Here is a 22104-nt window from a genome sequence, read left to right on the forward strand (position 1 = left end):
GATGTGTATATTAGTGTTAATGGTATATTAACTTTGTTGGTATATTTTCCAGAGTTAATTTTTTAATGTGTTCTGTAGTTGTCTGTGTGTTTTAAATTTCTTGGTAAGTTGTTGAGTGGCATGGATATCTGATGTGATCTCACAAAAGAACCATATGAGTTGTTGAAGGATGTAGGGATGTAGAGAGTTGTTGTGGGTCGTGTTATACGATATGTGTCTCTGATGTTTCGATAGGTAATGTTGAAGTAATTCCTTGTTAATGTTATGTAGTGTTTCAGGTTTTTAATGCTCAGAATTCTGTGTATCGCCATGTGCTGGTCAGATATTGGCTGTTGTGTATAAGGTGTCCAGATCACTGTTGACACGATTTTCCTATGTAATGCTTCTAATTTTGTTAGGTGGCTGTTCGATGTGTTTGCATAGACTGTTATACTGTATCTGAGTAGGGATTTGCAGATACCATGATATAGGAGTTTTTTTTATGTTAGATGGAATAATATCTTTTACTTGGAAGAGTTTTGCTGTGATGATGCGGAGTTTAGTGTGTAGGTAATCTATAAGTTTTGTCCATTTAAAGTGGCAGTCTATGTAAAGACCAAGGTATTTTGCCTGTGTTACAGGTTTGATTTTGGGACAGTGACAGGTTCTTTTGTTGTTAATGCAGCGGTATGTGTGACAGTGTAGTGATAATGGTGTGGGGTGCATGATTCTCGGGTTGTGTATTATTAACATCTGTGTTTTGGTGTCGTTGATTACAATTGCGTTTTGGTAGAAGTATGTTGTGATTTCATTCAGGTCTTGAATGAAATCACATCATACTTCTACCAAAGCATCATACTTTCTCCAAAGCACATCAACACGGCTTTGGAGAAAGCCGTGTTGATGTGCGTGTGGATTGTAAGTAGTGCGGTGTCATCTGCGTACTGAAATATTTGACTTCTTATGGCCAGGTTATGAACATCGTTAATGTATGTGTTGAATAGAGTAGGTGATAATATGGCATCTTAAGGGACACCATGTTTTATTTGTATACCCCAGTTGTGACATGTACCTATTTTTGTTACTTGTGTTCTGTTTGAGAGGTAGTTCCTGAACGAGGTGTGCAGTGTTCCTCTTATACCTATTGAGTATAGTTTGGAGTAGTATGTCATGTTCAGGTGTATCATATGCTTTGGTTAAGTCAAGCAGTATAAGGATGGTGTAATTGTTTTTATCAAGAACTTTGTTTACTGCTTCGGCGATGTCTTCTAATAAAGTGATGGTGCTTTTTGTTTTCTGAAAGCCGTATTGGTTTTGTGAGATGATGTTGTACTTCTGTACATAGTTCTGTAGTCTGGTGTGTGTTATGTTTTCTAAAATCTTTGAAGTGACTGGTAGGGTAGCTATTGGTCTGTAGTTCTGAGTGTCGTTTCTTTTACCATGTTTATAAATTGGCATAATTATTGTAGTTTTTAGTTGTTGTGGAATAATGCCAGTGTCAAATATTATGTTCACGAGTCTCAAAAGTATTGGATTTATTTGTTCAAAGTGTGTTAAAAGGTCTGTGAGTCTTATTTTGCTTATTCCTGGAGTGGTCTTTGGTTTTAGCTGTAAGAGAGCTTCTTTCAGTTTCTGTTTTGTTACGGGTGGAAAATACATCGTTTGTTGTTGACTTTGAGTTGGTAGTTTTTTGTTGATCATTGGTAGTTTGTCTTTTTTGAGTTGTGTGATATTGTTTATAAAAGCATAGTTGAATGAGTCTGCTGGTTCCTCTTGGTTTGTATCCTCACCGAAACTTTTTGTAATAAAATCTTGTGCTGAAGTTTTAATTTTTTGAGTTACTAATTCGTGAAGTGTAGCCCATGTTTGCTTCATGTTGTCGTTATATTCCATGAATTTTTGGAACTAGTAGTGTCTTTTTGCCGTACAAGTCTTTGTTGTTAGTTGATTTCTTGTGTTTTTGTATAATGTTTGTAAATGTGTGTTACTGGATGACTTTTTTAGTTTTTTTCCATTGATTTTCTTTTACAGTAATACTATTTAGTATGTCACCATTTATCTATGGATTATTGTCTTTTGTCGCCTCATTTGTGTAGGCTTTGTTTCTTTTTTGTATATTTCTGTAAACTTTAGTTGGAAATTCTCATATAATGTTACAGGATCATTTATTTTAAGTAGGCAATTCCAGTCTGTATTTTTTACAACGTTGTCGACAATGCTCTTTAATATGATGAAGTTTTGTCGAATTTTGTGGTGGTGTTGATGGTGGGGGGGGGTAGGTAATGTAATAAAACAAAGTTGTGATCGGCAATTTTGAAGTTAATTACTGATTATGTATATGTATGGATGGGAGCCCGTATGTTGATATGATCAATGCATGATTGTGTTAGTGAATTGTTGAGTATTTCTTCTCTTGTTGTGAGTTAATGGTGTGGTTTATGTTGTACTGACTTAGTATATCAAGGTATGTGTTAGTAGTTGAAGAAGCGTGGTCAAGAATATTTATATTAATGTTTCCTATTAGGATGAGCCTATGTGTTGTTGTACGAGGTTTGATGCCTCTTAGCCATGCTTCTAACTCATGCAGAAAGCTGATTGGATTATTATCTGGGGATCTGTATATTATGTTTATTGTGTATTTGATTTGTGATTTCCAAAATTAGTGTTTCTGCACGTTCAAAATGAGTTTATTTTTCAGTAACATTGTATTTTTCTTTGATAAATGCCACGATGCCACCTCCTCTTTTGTTTGATCTACATAAGTTGCAGGTTTGGTAGTTATTAATGTTGTATACATAAATTTCTGTGTCATTTATTGCATCTTCAGTCAGTAGTAGTGCATTTATGTTTATCAGTGTGTAGTTGAGCAGTGTTATCAATGTAAGCCAGTGTTTTTTTTATACTTCTTATGTTTGTCTTTATGATAGAAGTCAGTATTAGCGGAAATGTTGTCTGACCATTTCCTCAAAGAGTCAAAGACCTTGAAGAAATGGTCAGACAACATTTCCACCAATACCGACTTCACTATCTTCACTATTAATATATATTAATATATAATATAATATTAATTATATTAATAATAATAATAATGATACTTTTTTTATGTTACATAAGAGTATTATATTAATGATATTATCACATAATAATCAGTATCTTCTTTATTGTTGTATACTTTACTAACTGTTTTATTTCATAATCTACTTCTTTGGTTATAAGGATTACGTGTGGTTGAGTGAGGTGAGTTAATCCCACCTACTTTGAAGCTTGGTTAGTTTTTGTGAAGAGAGTGGGATTTAGGCTTCACTATTTGTGTTGTTGCTACTGTTTATGTATGGGATGTTGGCATTGGATGCTGGTGATTTGTGATATTAGTGTTAACGGTATATTAACTTTGTTGGTATATTTTCCAGAGTTTATGTTTTAATGTTCTGTAGTTATCTATGTGTTTTTAATTTCTTGGTAGGTTGTTGAGTTGCATGGATATCTGATGTGATCTCACAAAAGAACCGTATGAATTGTTGAAGGGTGTAGGAATGTAGAGAATTGTTGTGGGTTGTGTTATACGATATGTGTCTCTATTGTTTCGATAGGTGATGTTGAAGTAATTCCTTGTTAATGTTAGGTAGTATTTCAGGTTTTTAATGCTCAGAATTCTGTGTACCGCCATGTGCTTGTCGGATATTGGTTGTTGCGTGTAAGGTGTCCAGATCACTGTTGACATGGTTTTCCTGTGTAATGCTTCTAATTTTGTTAGGTGGCTGTTCGATGTGTTTGCATAGCCTGTTATTCCGTATCTGAGTAGGGATTCACAGATACCGTGATATAGGAGTTTTTTTATGTTGGATGGAATAATGTCTTTAACTTGGAAGAGTTTTGCTGCAATGATCCAGAGTTTGGTGTGTAGGTATTCTATATGTTTTGTCCATTTAAGGTGGGAATCTATATAGAGACCGAGGTATTTTGCATATGTTACAGGTTTGTTTTCGGAACATTGGCAGGTATTTTTGTTGTTAATGCAGTGATATGTGTGACAGTATATCGATAGTGATGCGGGGCATATGATTCTTGGGTTGTGCATTATCAACATCTGTGTTTTGGTCCCATTGATTAGAATTGCATTTTGGTGGAAGTATATTGTGATTTCATTTAGGTCTTGTTGTGCTTTGCAGAGAGCCGTGTTGATGTCTGTGTGGATTGCTAGTAGTTCAGTATCATCTGCATATACTGAAATATTTGATTTCTTATGGATATGTTATGAACATCGTTAATGTATACGTTGAATAGAGTGGGTGATAATATGGCACCTTGAGGTACACCGTGTTTTATTTGTATACCCCGACTGTGACATGTACCTATTTTTGTTACTTGTGTTCTGTTTGAGAGGTAGTTCTTGAACCATGTATGCAGTGTTCCTCTTATACCTGTTGTTATATATTTATTTATGAGATTTAGTCTTATTTAATTTGTTGCTTGATTAAATCCTTTCTCATTTAAAACCTTTTTCAATTAAAATCCTACCAGCTGCTCTATTGTTATGTCGTTGCTTTCTCTATATTTTACTGCTTTATATCTTCCTATTCTATCTTTCTATCGCTATTTTACTTCTTCAGATATCGGACCTAATATTCTTAAATCTAGGATTGTTTCCTCTTTGGATACTGGCGAATTTATATTTTGCTGCGCCAGCCAGTATCCTGTAGCAGAAAAGGATCCTTACTCAGGGAGACAATACTAGATTCTGAGGCGTTCTTACACAATGATCTACTTTAACACTGCCATATAGATTCAGACTATTGCAGTCGTGACCTAAATCTATAATTATGTACACTTCCTAATTCCTTCCTGCAAAAATAGGTTCTATTTTTATAAGTGGTAGTTTGGAATTGTAATCAGGTATGACTCTGGTTTAGGTAAATATGACATGTTTATTGGAATATCTAAACAGAATACACAAAAATTCATACACTCAATTTGACTCAATATTAAATAAAAAAAAACCGAGTTAAGAGGTTGACATATTCTAAATCAAATCAAAGATTATGAAACATCGTAAAACACAATAATTGAAAATTGGGATAGATCGCAAATGATATGAAGTTAAGCTAAATTTCCTTTCTGCAATGCTATTCATATAAAAAAAACAAGCAAACATTTTTATGTTACTAAGTTACTATAATTCCACAATTCTAATCTCGTTAAGTTAATTCTATCACAAACAACACAAAAGATCTCTTCCAAACAATTCTTCTTACTTTCAAAGGAGGTTAACTTTCTAATTAGAGACTGTCCATAAAGTTCTTTAGAAAAATTTCTTAATTTACATTCGCAAATAATCTTCTCTCTTCTAAGGAATATTATACACAAATTAGAGTAATCTTACTTTACCGAACTTTTTCCCATGTCCTTCAGCACCACGTGTACGTCTGATTACTTCTTGTCTATTGGCTGTCCTTACGCCAACGTAGGGGTTATGCTATCTTCATGATTTCTGCCGAAAATGGACTCGAATCTCTGTATTTCAGGATACATTTCGATGGGACTTTTCAGCGATGGCTTGATTCTTCTAGGACTGGAAATTTTACCTTCAGCTCTGCATAGAATCCTATTCCATTCTCAAGAAAGCTCGCTGTCCGACATCTTACCTTAGCACAGATGCTTCATCCCCCCCTTTATGCGAACTACTTGCTAACTTCAAAAAAAAACCAAGCAGGCAAACAATATGACAAGAGAGGGCTCCGATATGGCGCTCGTTAGAGCACTCCCTTTTTCGGAGTCCCATTTGCACACGACCCATATCTTTTCATCCCTTGGGTTCATCCCTTGCTTTCCCAATGCTGTTATGTTCTTGGATTCACGGAATATGCGTCGACATACGTTCTGCTTAAGTTACTGCTGCCAGTGTTATGCTGGACACATGTAGTAGTATACTTTCTAAGAATTATAATTTAATCTCTATCTGGTGACTCACAATCACTCTAATCAGCTAAAGTGAGGCTTAAATCAATATTAACAAAATTCCTCCTTTAAAACATTCTTTAATTCGATCTTAGTATAATCACAACAGACTAAAATACATGGAACATAAAATAAAAATTGCAATTTTATATATAAAGTGAAGAAGTTTCACTTTTGATTTCAGCTGATGTGCAGGTATTTCTCTTTGTTGGTAAGTTTATTATGTTAGACTCTGAATGAATGATTTCTTTGCAAGATTCCTTCATTCAGGATCTAACACTATTGAGTATAGTTTGGTGAGTTTCAAGCAGTATAAGGACGGTGTAATTGTTTTTATCAAAGCTTTGTTTGCTGCTTCGAAGATGTCTTCTAATCAAGTGATGGTGCTTTTTGTTTTCTGAAAGCCGTATTGATTTTGTTAGATGATGTTGTACTTCTGTAAATAGTTTTGTAGTCCAGTGTATGTTATTTTTTCTAGAATTTTTGAGATGACTGGCAGGGTGGCTATTGGTCTGTAGTTCTGAGTATCATTTCTTTTGCCATGTTTGTATATTGGCGTAATTACTGCAGTTTTTAGTTGTTGTGGAATAATGCCCGTGTTGAATATTATGTTCCCGAGTTTCAAAAGTATTGGATTTATTTGTTCAAAGTGTGTTATAAGGTCTGTGAGTCTTATTTTGTCTATTCCTGGGGTGGTCTTTGGTTTTAGTTGTAGGAGTGCTTTCAGTTCCTGTTATGTTACGGGTGGAAAATACATCGTTTGTTGTTGACTTTGAGTTGGTAGTTTTTTGTTGATCATTGGTAGTTTGTCTTTTTTGAGTTGTGTGATATTGTTTATAAAAGCATAGTTGAATGAGTCTGCTAGTTACTCTTGGTTTGTGACCTGACCGAAGCTTTTTGCAATAAAATCTTGTGCTGAAGTTTTCTTTTTTCGAGTTACTAATTCGTGAAGTATAGCCCATGTTTGCTTAATGTTGTCATTATATTCCATGAATTTTTGGAAGTAGTAGTGTCTTTTTGCTGTACGAGTCTTTGTTGTTAGTTGATTTCTTGTGTTTTTGTATAATGTTGGTAAATATGTGTTACTGGATGACTTTTTTAGTTTTTTTCATTGATTTTCTTTTACAGTAATACTATTTAGTATGTCGCCATTTATCCATGGATTATTGTCTGTTTGTCAATTCGTTTGTGTAGGCTTTGTTGCTTTTTTGTATATTTCTGTGAACTTTAGTTGGAAATTCTCATATAATGTTACAGGATCATTTATTTTAAGTAGGGAATTCCAGTCTGTATTTTTTACATGGTTATCGACAATGCTCTTTAGTATGATCGACTTTTGTGGTGGTGGGAGGAAGGTAGGCAATATAATAAAACGAATTCTTGTAGAAAGGCTTATACGCTGGTCAAACATGATAACTAAATACTTAAGGAATTGACAGCATACACTAGCAATATAAATTAAATGAACTTTAATATATACTTTCCGATATTTCGGCAACGTCACGTTGCCATCTTCCTGGGAACTTAAGATAAAGCCACGTGCATGCAAGTACTACATAACAGCAAATGAGAAATGAAGCAAGGACGCTACCATTTTCCTAAAGTCCTGATGGTGCCCCTGGCGGGCTGTATTAGGTGTTCTTGGCCTTTGGGCTGAAGTTCTTCTGATATACGTTTCCCAAATTTGGGGCAGTCTCATGCATCCAAATTTGTTAAGGTTTGGCGTGTTCCTAAGGGCTGAGGCTGATTCCATGAATAGTCTTTCATATTTGAACTTGCTGTGGTGTATTACTGTGACTTTCTTCCACCTTATTCCGTGGTGAGTATCCAGAGCATGGTATGCAAGCCCTGAGTGGCTGTACTGGTGAAATCAGATGTAGTCCTTGTGTTCTGAGATGCTGATATTTGCTGTCCTGCCTGTTTGGCCAAAGTAGGACAATTTACAGCTGCAAGGGACCTGGTATACACCAGGTAGTCTAGGGGAAGTGGTTGATCTTTAGTGGAGTGGATAAGGGATGCCAATTTTCTATATGGTCTGTAACAAGAGGTAAAGTCATGTTTTTTTAGGATTTTGTTGATTTTTTCCGAGGTGCCTCGGATGTAGGGAATGGTGATGGATATAGAATAATCTTTTTTGTGAATGGGGAGGATTGTGGGTAACTGGTTTTAGTATTTTTTGGATTTTTTTTGTGGAGGGGGGGTAGTCATTGGCTGAGAAAGTGTTAAGGATGTGATTTAGTTCAGTAGTTAGGGCTTGGTCATTTGAACAGATTAGTTTTTCCCTGTTGAATAGTGTCTTAATAACTCAGTATTGTTGGGAGGGGGGATTGTTGGTGAATGTGTCTGCCTGTATGGGTGGGTTTTCTATAAACTGAGAAAACCAAGTTTCCATCAGGTTGGCGGGTGACTAGTGTGTCTAAGAAGGGGAGGCTATTGTTTTTTCTTTTTCCAGGGTGAACTTGATTCTAGGGTGTTGGTTGTTTAAGTGTGTTAAGAATTAGAGGAGTGTATCCGGGCTATATGGTCAAATTGCGAACACATCATCAATGTAGCAAAACCATATGGTAGGTTTTTGTGGGGCAGAGTTTAAAGCTTTCTCTTCAAAAGTCTCCATAAAGAAGTTTGCCAAGGGTGGGGGAAGTGGTGAACCCATGGCTGTCCTCTCTATCTGTTTGTAGAAATTTTCCTGCCAAACAAAATAGCCTGAGTTCACTGTGAACTGAAATAGGACTGAGATATCGGGAGGAAATTTAGCTTGGATTAGCTCTAAGGTTTCTTTGAGGGGGGGACATTTTTGAATAAGGAGGAGACATCAAAACTGACCATTATGTCATTATGTTGGAGTGTAAGGTTTTCAATACTGGCTTTGAAGTGGGCTGAGTTTTTTATGTGTAATGGTGTGTTGCCAGTATAGGGTGAGAGTGCTTTGGCTAAATATTTAGCTAGTTTGTAAGTGGTGGAATCAATGCCATCCACTATGGGACGTAATGGCACATTTTCTTTATGTATTTTTGGGAGCCCATATATACAGGGGGGGGGGGTCTAGAGTTATATGGTTTTAGTCTGTTAGTAATCTCCACAGGCGAAGAAGTGAACTTCTTAAGGAGCCTATGGAGTTTTCTAATTTGTGAGTTGGTGGGATTGTATTCAATGCGGAGGTAAGTAGCTCGATCTAATAGTAAAGTCTTAAGCTTACCTGTGTAGTCATTATGATTGAGTACAGTGGCGTTCCCCTTATCCACTTTGGTGATAACTATTTCTTTGTTTTTCTTCAATTCCTGTAGAGACTTATCCACTCCACTAAAGACCAACTACTTCCCCTAGACCTACCTGGTGTATACCAGGTCCCTTGCAGCTGTAAATTGTCCTACTTTGGCTAAACAGGCAGGACAGCAAATATCAGAATCTCAGAACAAAAGGAGTACATCCGATTTCACCAGTACAGCCACTCTGGGCTTGCAAACCATGCTCTGGATACTCGCCACAGAATATAGTGGAAGAAAGCCACAGCAATACACCGCAGCAAGTTCAAATATGAAAGGCTATTCATGGAATCAGCCTCAGCCCTTAGGAACATGTCAAACCTTAACAAATTTGGATGCATGAGACTGCCCCAAATTTGGGAAACATATATCAGAAGAACTTCAGCCCAAAGGCCAAGAACACCTAATATAGCCTGCCAGGAGGCACCATCAGGACTTTAGGAAAATGGTAGCTTTCTCGCTTTATTTCTCATTTGATGTTATGTAGTACTTGCATGCACGTGTCTTTATCTTAAGTTCCCAAGAAGATGGCAACGTGACGTTGCCGAAATATCGGAAAGTATATATTAAAGTTGATTTAATTTATATTTCTATTGTACACTGTCAATTCCTTAAGTATTTAGTTATCACGTAATAAAACGAACTTGAGACAAAGTAGTGATTGGCAATTTTGACGTTAATTACTGATGATGTATATGTATGGATGGGAGCCCGTATGTTGATATGATCAATGCATGATTGTGTTAGTGAGTTATTGAATATTTCTTCTCTTGTTTGGGAGGTAATGGTAGGATTCACGTATGTTTTACTGACTTAGTATATCAAGATATGTGTTAGTGGTTGAAGAAGCATGGTCAAGACTATTTATGTTAATGTCTCCTATTAGGATGAGCCTGTGTGTTGTGCGGGGTTCGATGCCACTTAGCCATGCTTCTAACTCATGAAGAAAGCTGAGTGGATTATTATCTGGGGGTCTGTATATTGTGTTTATTGTGTATTTGGTACTGTTGTGGCTATTTGTGATTTCCAAAATTAGTGTTTCCGCATGTTCAAAATGAGTTTGTTTTTCAGTTACATTGTATTTTGCTTTCATAAATGCCACGATTCCACCTCCTCTTTTGTTTGGTCTACATAAGTTGTAGGTTTGGTAATTATTTATGTTGTATGTGTAAATTTCTGTGTCGTTTATTGCAACTTCAGTCAGTGTTAGCGCATCTATGTTTATCATGGTATAATTGAGCTGTGTTAGCAATGTAAGCCAGCGTTTTTTTATACTTCTTATGTTTGTGTGTACGGTGAAGTTGGTATTGGTGGAAATGTTGTCTGACCATTTCTTCAAAGAGTCAGAGACCTTGAAGTTTATGTTGTCTGACTGGTTATGTTCGCTTATGTTTGAGATCTCTATTATATAGTTTTTAAGTGATTTCTAATCTTATTCTTAAGGATGTGAAAAGTTAGTGTTTTATATTGGTAGGCGGTGTAAGTCGGATTCACTTGTAATTATGTTTACTCAAGTGTTTTCATTCTTTCTCATAAATATCTGTGAATTCTTAGTCCACAGGAACTTGTAGTTTTTCTCTGTTTTTGTCTTTCTTGCTTGATATAAATGATTTTTGAAGTATGGAGTCCAGTGTTCCGTTATATAAATTGGTGTTGGGAGTTTCTTATCAGTTAGGATCGTTGTTGTCAGCCTTGTTTTCTTGCTTGCTGCAAGAATGGAGTCTCTCAGACTTCTGTTGGTAAACCGAGCGATGATTGGTGGCAGTCTCTCTTTGTTTTTTTGTGGGCCTCGGTTAATAGAGGTAATAATAATAATAATAATATTGATAATGTCTTCTGGTTGACTTTTACTGGAGTATCACCATTGGGAAGATAGATAAATGGCAATGCAATACTAGAAATACCTTGAACAGAAAACATCTTTAATTTGCAGTTAAGTAGCAAAATGGTGTATAATAATTGTGTAGAATTATGGAGACAAACTAGTATTATATATTTTTACTGTCCTCTAAATTATGACAGGTTTCATGTGAATCCTACTCACAAAAGGCTATTAGCCTAATACATATTGGTGGTGGTTTTTCCCTTTCAGTTGTTTCTGACCCTAGGTGACTTTGTAGGCATTGCCCACAAAGCGTTCCTTGCAAGATTTTTGCAGGGTAGTTCACCATTGCTTCACCTCCCCCCCCTCACCTCCCCCGATGTCATCTGGGCTCGGAGTTGGCATATGGCTGGGACGATTCATTCATGACTGTAATTCATGTGTGTTCACAGTTTGCCTGTTCTGAGGGATGAAAAATCGGAGTTTCCAGGTGAAAAAATCCCCTACATCTGTATGAGACCAGCTAACTCACCTTTCATCGAAAGAGACCAAATAAAGTTTCCTCACATCAACAATGGAATTGAACCCTGGTCTTTCTGACCAAAGGGCTTTGTCTATACTGACTGAGCTACAGAGACTCTATACATATTAATATCAGTATTAAATAATCTGGAAGCCTTGCTCTAGAGACCAAACATAGAACTTTTTTAAGCCACCTCAGCCCTCTAATAAGCTGAATAGTGATCTTGCCTCTGACAATGAAATTTGTCTACTACACACAAGTCATTTATATAAGCATACATGCCTATACAGAAAGGTTGTAGAAAGTTTTTCCACTGGTCATTGAGTACATTATATTTGACAGTAATTATATTCTTGTTTGCCATTAAAATATTGCTACCTTAGACATTAAACGATTGGTCTCTCTCTAGTAAAAGAAATTTTACTAGAGATTAAATTTTATCTGAGAAATAACTGTGAATGTAATTGTAGGGCAATAGACACTTTCTGGGATGTGTGCTTTGCATTATGGGGTATTTAGAGCAATGTGGAGCCAGCTGTTTTTATTGTGCACTATCTATTTGTGAAAATATTTCCATGAACAATCTTTTGTTTAGCTTACACAATTGTTAATTAACTATAAATGAAAACAATATTAACAATATTAAGTATAATGTATTACACAAGTCATGTCAAAAACCTTGCTACAACTAACCTACACAAATACTAGATTGGATTGGGTTGGGTTAGGTTCAGTTATTTGGAATTTCAGCCAAAGCACCTAAGGCTGTGAAGCCAGAGCATTACATCTCTTCATTGTATGTGTTTTTTCCTGCCTAGTTTGCTGTTTTGTTTGCAGATGAAAAACTTTGCTATCTCCATATGAAGCTAGCTAGCTAAAAAGTCCTTATAAATGGTTCTTTATGTACTTCTGTTATTATTATTATTATGACCCATTTTGGGAGACACTCACTGTAACCATATTTCATACAGTACTTGTTATTCATACTTCTCCTTTTGCGCAGTTAGCCAAGAGGCTATACGCTTCATAACCGTATGCCTGGGAAAGGAGTGTCCTGGGTTTGATTATAGTCATCTACGTGAGGAGCTCAAGGATCTTTCTCAGACATATCTAAGTTAGCCGGTCTTGTGCATGGACAGCAGGGTTTTTCTCTCCAGTTTATCTGGGGTTTTTCCTCCCACAGGCAGACAAACCAGTCCCAAGAACACACACAGATTACAGTCAGGAGTACTTAAGTCCCAGCCATAGGCCTGATTCGTCAAGCTATGCTGGTTCCGAGCCTGGATAAAATTTGGGAGGATTGAGATGGTGCTGTACTTTCCTGTAAAAGGGGCCTCATGGCCGTTATATCATCATACGCTATAAATAAAATACTTCTCCTTGAGCTCATTCACTGATGAAGCATTTACAACCTTCTGGCAACATTATATAATAGATAAATTTTATAGGGTTTCTAGATATAAAATCAAAAATGAATAACTAGAATTGCTTCAGCAATGGTCATATTAACTACGGATGGTTGTATGCAATGACCTTGATGATAAAAGGATAGAATTTTAGATGTCTTCAAGCAGAAAAGAATGCTGCTCTTTAGTTAGAAATACCCGGCAAATGGTGTTAAATCCCATTTGCCAGCCTACTTAGCCAAGCAGACAATATTTTTACTCTCTACATCCAATAGGCTATAGGTTTGACTCCCATTCTTATATAGATGTTTGTGGATGTCTTTAGGCATTCAATAATTTCATCTGTTATGAGACCACCACTGGAGGTTCGACTCCCATTCTAAACATAGTTGTTTGTGGATGTCTTTAGTGGTCAATGATTTTGTCTGTTATAAGACTAACACTCTTCTTAGTGAAGGCCTGAATTAGCTTTAAACAAGTACTTTATTTGTGTTGAATTTTTTTCTTGACAATTATTCATAAGACTATTACACTTTTTTTATAATCTTTGTCAAGTAGCTTTATTTTATCCTCCTACATGTTTCGCCAATCTTTTTCTATTGGCATCTTCAGGGAATACAAACTAGTAAGCTAAAATGAAGGTTAAAGACTAGGTTATAACTGATAATTCTAATTCATACAAAAATTGGTATTGTGTGTGTGTCTCGTTAACGTGATTTATTCGTTATGGCTCATTACGTAATTGTTATGAAAGTTCATTTCTTTGATGTTTAACGGTCTGATAAAAGTTTTCCAAATTTCTAGTAAAATTAGACCTTGATTCTTGTTTAGGTTTTCAGTTTTATGGGCGACTTTAGCTGCTTCTTTAAAGGTTCTTGAATGGTAGTTATCTTCTATGTATGGCATAAGGCTCTTATCCCACTCAATATGATGGTTAGTAGAGGCAAAGTGGCATGAAAGGCCTGAAATGTCTTGTCTGTTATTTCTGACATATCCTATGTGTTCTTTCTTTCTCGTTTCAAAGTTTCTAGAGGTCTGACCTACGTAACTAATACCACATGAGCAAGGTATATTATATACTCCAGAGTACTTGTAGAATGGGTGAGGATCTTTCGGTGATCTTAAAAGTTTCCGAATAGTGTTGATTGGTTTGAATGCCACTCTGATCTTATGTGGTTTTAAAAGGTTAGCTAATTTTTTGGAAAGGTTGCTGACAAAAGGAATTGTAATTGTACTGATGTATTGGACGTCATCACGTTGTTGATGTGGTATATCAGTAAAGAGAATCTTGTTATAGAGTCTTTTTGGGTAACCATTTAAAGAAAGTTCTCTGGATATTGTGGTTAATTCCGTTAGTAGGTCATCCTTGTCTGTCGTATACTGTATAGCTCTTTTCTTGAGACTATGGATAATGCTAAGTTTCTGAGCTATGTGATGAGCTGAGTTGAAATGGAGGTAACGTCCAGTATTTGTAGGTTTTCGGTATACAGATAGGTTGATACTATTACTGGATTGTTTCATTATTAAAATGTCAAGGAATGGCAGTTTTTTATCTTTTTCCATTTCTAATGTGAATTTGATGGTATTGTGGAAACTATTGATTTGGTTGAGGTAATTCATTAGTTCTTCTTTCGTATGATCCATAGTCTCAAGAAAAGAGCTATACAGTATACGACAGACAAGGATGACCTACTAACGGAATTAACCACAATATCCAGAGAACTTTCTTTAAATGGCTACCCAAAAAGACTATAACAAGATTCTCTTTACTGATATACCACATCAACAACGTGATGATGTCCAATACATCAGTACAATTACAATTCCTTTTGTCAGCAACCTTTTAAAACCACATAAGATCAGAGTGGCATTCAAACCAATCAACACTATTCGGAAATTTTTAAGATCACCGAAAGATCCTCACCCATTCTACAAGTACTCTGGAGTATATAATATACCTTGCTCATGTGGTATTAGTTACGTGGGTCAGACCTCTAGAAGCTTTGAAACGAGAAAGAAAGAACACATAGGATATGTCAGAAATAACAGACAAGACATTTCAGGCCTTTCATGCCACTTTGCCTCTACTAACCATCATATTGAGTGGGATAAGAGCCTTATGCCATACATAGAAGATAACTACCATTCAAGAACCTTTAAAGAAGCAGCTACAGTCGCCCGTAAAACTGAAAACCTAAACAAGAATCAAGGTCTAATTTTACCAGAAATTTGGAAAACTTTTATCAGATCATTAAACATCAAAGAAATGAACTTTCATAACAATTACGTAATGAGCCATAACGAATAAATCATGTTAATGAGACACGCACATTGTCACGCACAATACCAATTTTTGTATGAATTAGAATTATCAGTTATAACCTAGTCTGTAACCTTCATTTTAGCTTACTAGTTTGTATTCCCTGAAGATGCCAATAGAAAAAGATTGGTGAAACATGTAGGAGGATAAAATAAAGCTACTTGACAAAGATTATAAAAAAAGTGTAATAGTCTTATAAGTACTATATTTGATCTATAGCTAGAGTTTCCAGATTATATAACATTTACTTCTGCTTACAGTACTAATGTGTTATATTTTTACTAATTTTTGCATGATGTCCCCATAGTATACTCATCATGAGGATATCACTGCATTTGCCCTTTAATTGCAATTCTTGGCTTGATTCCCATCTAGCATGCAAGGAACCTTTACTAGTTGATTTCAATGGAAAGTGAGTTAGCTGAAAGCAGGTTGCTGAACACCCAAAGCATTTATATAATTGAGAAGTTTATCTGTTATTCCTGATGAATGTAGAAATGGTTGGTATATTGACTGACAGCAGAATCCTGTAGGCTAACATAATAACATAATAAATGAAATTATGGTAGTGCTAGTCTCTCTGCTGCTGTAAACTGAGGTTTTTCTTCCATGAAAACAGATCAACTGGCTGGAGAATACACACAGTTAACTGATAAAACATCCATCCCATACCTTTAGTTGTTTTGTCCATAATTGCCAACAACTTTGCCTTTAGTTTAGGGATGTGATTCTTAAATCAACAGAAATATTTATAATTGAAAAGTTTATTTCTTATGCCTAATGAGTGTAAATTCAAATATAAGTATTATAATCATGACTCTTTAGATTTTAGCACATTGATTTAGCAGAATTCCTTAGTCTGACATCATAAGCTGTGAAAAGCATGAGGGTTATTCAGCTTACACTACTTAACACTGTATGGGCACATTCCTAGCATTAGCCAGGAATTGTTTCTTGTAAATTTCAGCTCTGTTTTTAGTATAATTCAAGTACTAGCCAGCTGATTTTTGATTTTTTCAGTGATAACAACATTGGATTTAAGATTCCAGGTTAATAATAATAATAATCTGTGTATGGTTTTTATTTATTTATTTTTCTTAGCATTAATATTTCACTTAAATTATGTGCATGCTTTTATATTTATTTTCTCATCTTGTTTGCAGGGTGTTCACACTTATATTGAAAGAGATTTAGAAGAGGCGATGCAAAAGAAAGAAACATATCCTCATTCTCTTTATATTATTGAAGGACCTCTTATGCATGTAAGTCACTTGCTGGTATGTTTATAATTAATACACTCCACCATCTCAACTCAATTCATTGTACTTTACTTACTCTCTAACACACACACACACACACACACACTCTCTCTCTCTCTCTCTCTCTCTCTCAGATGCATACCCATCTTGCACAAATCCCTCATGTTGTTGATATGTTGAGGCTTAATGAAAAACAGTAAGTACCTTTGGTAATAATTAACTTTATTTAATGATTATGATTATTTATGTGCATACATATACAATGCAAGAGCCTGTGGTCTTTAGTGGCATCTTAAATGTTGCACTGACATTCTTGAAATAATTGCCTCACATGTTTTTTATTTGAGACAACTGTATGTGGGTATGGTATGTTAGGAAATGTTAGAGAGCTTTATTCTCATGAACCAATGTCTATTTCATAATAGACATTGGTTCATGAGACTGTTCCAGAAAATAGAGTAAGAGGGAATGAAAGATGAGTGATAATGGTGGCAATTTTTTTAGAGTGGATGTAGATGACATATCTTTTGAGATGCTCATTCAATGCAGCTGTTTCTGATGTCTCAGATGTATGGGATAGCATATGAGATCAACTTATCTTGTTCTTAGATAACACCATTTATTATCTGACATCTGACCTATTAGTTTGTTCTCCTGAACCCATTGATGTTCAGAAGAATTCCATTCTCCTGAAGCAATAGATCAGATGTTCAAATTTCACTATGGGCATGGGTGTTTATGGATGTCTTTAGTTGGGAGATGGATTTCAATGCATGTGAGATCACTACTGTTTTTTGGAGGCTTGAGATGGCTTGAAAAGTTCCATGTTTGGTCTCTGAATGTTTTTTTAATATTACTTCCCTATGCAAGTTCTTCTTCTTCTCTTCTGCTTATGGCATGTAGAGTTCTTCAAAAAAGGAATTTTCGCCATTTCTTTCTGTCTGCTGTCTTTTTATGTAGTTCTATTATGGAGTTTTATGTTGTCAGTCCATTCCTTTCTTGGTCTTCCTATGCTGGAAGTTATGAAAGGAAACTGTGAGCAAGAGGGTGAGGAGTGGTTTCTTTGCATGGAGGGTGGTTGAACCATGGAATGCATTGCCTGATAGAGTGGTGAGAGCAAGAACAGTCAATGAGTTTAAGGAGTGGTATGATAGACTTTGTGTTTCCTAGGCAGGACCTTCCATGATGAGTCTTGATAGACTTTGATTTTCTTAGGAAGGACCACCCACGATGAGTCTTTTGACTCCATGGAAGCTTGAATAATAATAATAATAATAATAATTAATCCTTTATTGTTCCATATTTTTTGTTGTCTGTCCATTGTTATCCATCCATTCGTGATTCTGTGTTTTATGGTTTCGAAATAGTTTAGATCTTCAGTGATAATTGATCCTAAGTAATTGAATTGCTTTACTTGTTCTATATTATTGTTTCCTGCTTTAATTTGGATTGCTTCCCTTTTTCTTCCTTATTACCATTAGTTTTGTTTTTTTACTAAAATTAATTTTCATATCATATTTGTTAATTGTTTGATGCAGCTTAGTCGGGATATTTTCTAATTTTTCTTGGTTGTCTGTAGTGATAACTGTGTCATCAGCATACTTTAAATGTGCTATATTTCTTCCATTTGCAGTAATTCCTTCACACAGCTGTAGTCCTTCTACTATTATTACTTCTTTTAGGTACAGGTTGAATAAATATGGTGGCAATGGGCAGCGTTGCATAACTTCTTTTTTAATTGCTATTTGATCTGTTTCTGTGTTTTTGTATTTCACTACTGCTTGTTTCTCAATAGTAATTCTTGATAAGCAGTAGGTATTTGTCAAACCCTCTGTTTTCTTGAATTTTAATGAGTTTACTTTGGTTTATTGAGTCAAAAGCTTGTTTGAAGTCAATAAAACACCAGTAGAATTTTTTTATTATTTTTGTATCTCATAAGTTCTTATAATCTGTTTAATATAATACAAGAAGTTATAAAACCTAAAGCAGATTGATGCCATGCATGGGTGGGCAGGTGTTAAGAGAAAAGAAATCTATTCATGTTCTTTTTTGAAGAACTGGAGGTAGTAGTCTTTGAGGTACATTTCTTGAGACTGTTCCAGAAAATAGAATAAGAGGGAATGAAAGATGAATGAGAGTTGCAGGTTTGTTGGGTTATCAGTTGAACTGTAAATGGCTGTTAGGCAGCTGCTGCTTTGTTATTTATTATAGATTTAGTAGAAATGAGAGCAATAATGAATGCCAATTCTATAGAGCTGCACCCATGGAAGACAGTGTAGAAATTTACCATCTGCGAGACAGTAGCTGGACAGAACTTGTAAAAAAGGATCATCAATTTTAGTTGTACTGCCCTCTTTTGCACAGAATCAAGAATTTTGAGAGAGGTTTTTGGTGTCCCTTTCCAAATATGATAGAACAGCATTACAAGGTTAGGTGGATTTTGGATTTGTACAAAGTTAATACACTGAACAAATTAAATGCAGTATCTTGAGTGAATATGGATGACAGGTTTTTTACAGATCATATCTGTAAAAAGCACATTATATTAACACATTTATAATGTGCTGATATAATGTGTTTGTTCCAGTAAAGGTTGGAGGGTAAATATCACTCAAAGAAGTGAGATGCTTGACTGACATTGTGGTAGAGTAATATTCAAAGGTGGGATGGATTTTGGAATTGCGAAATATGGTATTTTGAATGATTTATGGATACCAGGTTTTTTAGAGATTGAAGATGGAGTGTGATGTGTTTTGTGTCTGGAAAGGTTAGAACAGTAAATGTCACCTCAAGAGTGAGATGCCTGGACTGAGTGTTATCAAAGGTAAGAAGAGATGAACTAAGGTCTTTTTTTATGAGGAAAAAGAAAAGGAGTAGAAATAATAATTGGTATGCTAGTAGAATTATAGGAAAAGAAAGGGGTGCAATTTGTTGATGTGTGAAATGCATTCAAATGGTGAAATGGAATTGTATAAAAGAAATACAGTTCCATTTAAATGGATTCCATATGAATCACCAGGAGAGTGGAACATTGAGATTGAAATGTACATGTGTGAATGTGTAAATGAGTAGTACAAGAGCTGAGAATGTGAGAAAAGGAATGAAGCTGGACAGAGAAAGTTGGGTGGTCAGTGAGACACGGTGTAAGGAGAGTGAATTTTCAGAAGCAGTAATGATTGAATGTATTGGGATGGTCATTGGGTGAATGGTAAGTGAAGTTGAGTCTGGGGAGATATATGTAGTAAAGGGTTATAAATGTGAGCATACAGGAGCAGGTATGGAGAAGTTGAAAATGAGGGGTGGCATGGGTAGAATTGATTATAGACAAGAAATGAATTTCTGTGCTTATTCACAAACACTGGGAGTATCAGAAGTAAGGGAGATAAAATTGTTGCATTTATTGAGTTTATACACCTGAAGATAGTTGTAAAAAGTGAAACATGATTGGATGAAAATGGTGTGATGACAGAAAGGATATGATGTTTTTCATGACGATGGGAAGGTCAAAAAAGGAAGGGGTGGGGATGCTGCTGGTGATAATAGTAGAGTTATGTCTGCTGAAGGTAGATATACAAAGGGAAATAGTGACAGTGGTTTTGAAGCAGTATGGTGTGAATTGGAAGATAGTAGGATGGATCAGGTAATAATGAATTTTTTGAGTTCATGAGGGACAAACTATCTTAAGCAATGTGTAACAGAGGCAAATGAGGACTGAGAATCTTAGCTATCATATAATCAGAGGATGTCATTGTAAATGGAGCGTCTCATCTTCCTCCAATTTCTATCTACCTCCAGTCACATGATAACTTCTGTAAGGAAAAATTACAGGGTGTTCGGGATAAATTTGACATATTTATAATTAATTATATTTTTCCGTAAGTTACATGTATTAACACACACTTCTCTTCATTTAAAAGTTTGGACCCTTCTTCATTCATATACAAGATGTCAGAAAGGATGGATAGCTGGAACCCACCTGAATCATGGAAGAGAATAACTTGTATCATGATGATTCGTGCCCGCCATCAAAATAAGGATATTACGACTGCTGCCCAATGCTCCCTGAATACAGTAAAAACAATCAGGCATGAACTAGAGACTTGCAATAGTGACTACGAGGATGTAGCAAGAAGAAAGATCCCTAGCAGACGATCTGATTGCGTTCGTACAGCAGAATTCCTCGCAAATCTGCAGGAACAGGTGTTGAAGAACCCTGGCATTGGAATTCGGGCTTTGTTCGTGGAGTTGCTAACTGTAGTCAAGCCCTGGATAACAAGGGTAGCCAATGGTAGGCCATATGTATGGCAGCAGGATTCGGCCCCTTGCCACACCTCTGGGAAAAGTCAAAAATGGTTGTCTGAAAATTTCTACGACTTCACCAGTCCAAATGTTTGGCCTCCAAACTCCCCAGACCTTAACCCCATGGATTATTTTGTATGGGGCGCAGTTGAAAAAGACACCAATCGCACTTCCAGTAATACAAAAGCCCAGTTAATGGATAAAATTAAAACAGTTTTTGCGGCCCTTCCCAGGGAGACTGTAGCATCAGCTTGTTCGAGGTTCCGAAGCAGAATTGAAGCTGTGATCGATGCTAATGGTGGTTATTTTGAGTAAATCTTGTTGATAGTATTGTAATTAACTCTGCCTGTAATGTTTTTTTGTCAGTTCATTAAATTTAATAGATACAAAGAAGATTTTCTTTTTCCTTACGAAACTGTCAAATTTATCCCGAACACCCTGTATATGTAAAATTATAACACCAGCAATTATGAAAAACTAAGGAGATAAATGTGAAGCATAGCATGAAAAGAGGTGTTGGATGAAATGGAGAGATATTTTGCCTGGGTACTGATCAAGATGGCTTGATGAGAGAACACAAGATGAAATATAATAATCAGTTAGATGAGGAGTACAAAGAGCAGGCTTCAAGGTAACTTGGTTGATAAGGACAGCAGAAATTAATCAGGCCCAGAAATATCATAGAGTTCTTTCAATGTGTGGCAGGTAGATAAAAGAATGATCATAGACGTATGAGGCAGGAATGAAGAATTATATAAATGTGATGAATTAAGACAGAATAGGACTTGATATTTTGCTGCACATCTCGACAAATGCTCCACACAGTTAACTGCACCCTTATCACACATTAGTCTTGTAATGGGGAAGGTCCAAAAGGAGTTTAAAGAGAGCACAGATAGGCCAAGGCTACAATTATAAGCCAGTCGGTATGTGTCTGGTGCTGTGGTTAAGGTGTTGGAGAAGTTGCTGTGGATATGGATTCAGAATTGAGTCCATAATAGCAATATCTGCTATGATGATTAGCATGGGATTATTAAGGGAAGGTCATGCTTTAGCAGTCTTTTTATGTATTACAACAAGGTGACAAATTCACTTTAAAGTAGATTCATATACAGTGATACACTTTGATTTTTCAAAGGTGTTTGATAGATTGCCACATGACTAGCTGATAAATAAATTGGGTTAGGTGTGATTGGATAAGACTCAGTGGTTATGTATGGGAAAGTATCCCAAAAGAGGAAGGTCACTAGTAGTTTGCTCCATGGGTGTGTTTTGGAA

At 35.8% G+C, this 22104-nt stretch overlaps 1 protein-coding gene across 3 annotated transcripts in view; it reads left to right on the plus strand.

Moving 5' to 3' along the window:
* LOC150101351 (methionine synthase-like) overlaps positions 1 to 22104 on the plus strand; it is an 815136-nt gene that overhangs the window by 443180 nt on the left and 349852 nt on the right. For all 3 annotated transcript variants that reach the window (XM_090400909.1, XM_090400910.1, XM_090400911.1), the window contains exon 21: positions 16432 to 16530. In XM_090400909.1, the coding sequence (XP_090257035.1) occupies positions 16432 to 16530 (99 nt within the window). The remainder of the gene's footprint in view (positions 1 to 16431; positions 16531 to 22104) is intronic.

This window comes from Typopeltis vanoorti, chromosome 11, assembly GCF_054136105.1.
Source record: "Typopeltis vanoorti isolate ZY-2024b chromosome 11, IOZ_Tvanoo_1.0, whole genome shotgun sequence".
NCBI classification, from domain to species: domain Eukaryota; kingdom Metazoa; phylum Arthropoda; class Arachnida; order Uropygi; family Thelyphonidae; genus Typopeltis; species Typopeltis vanoorti.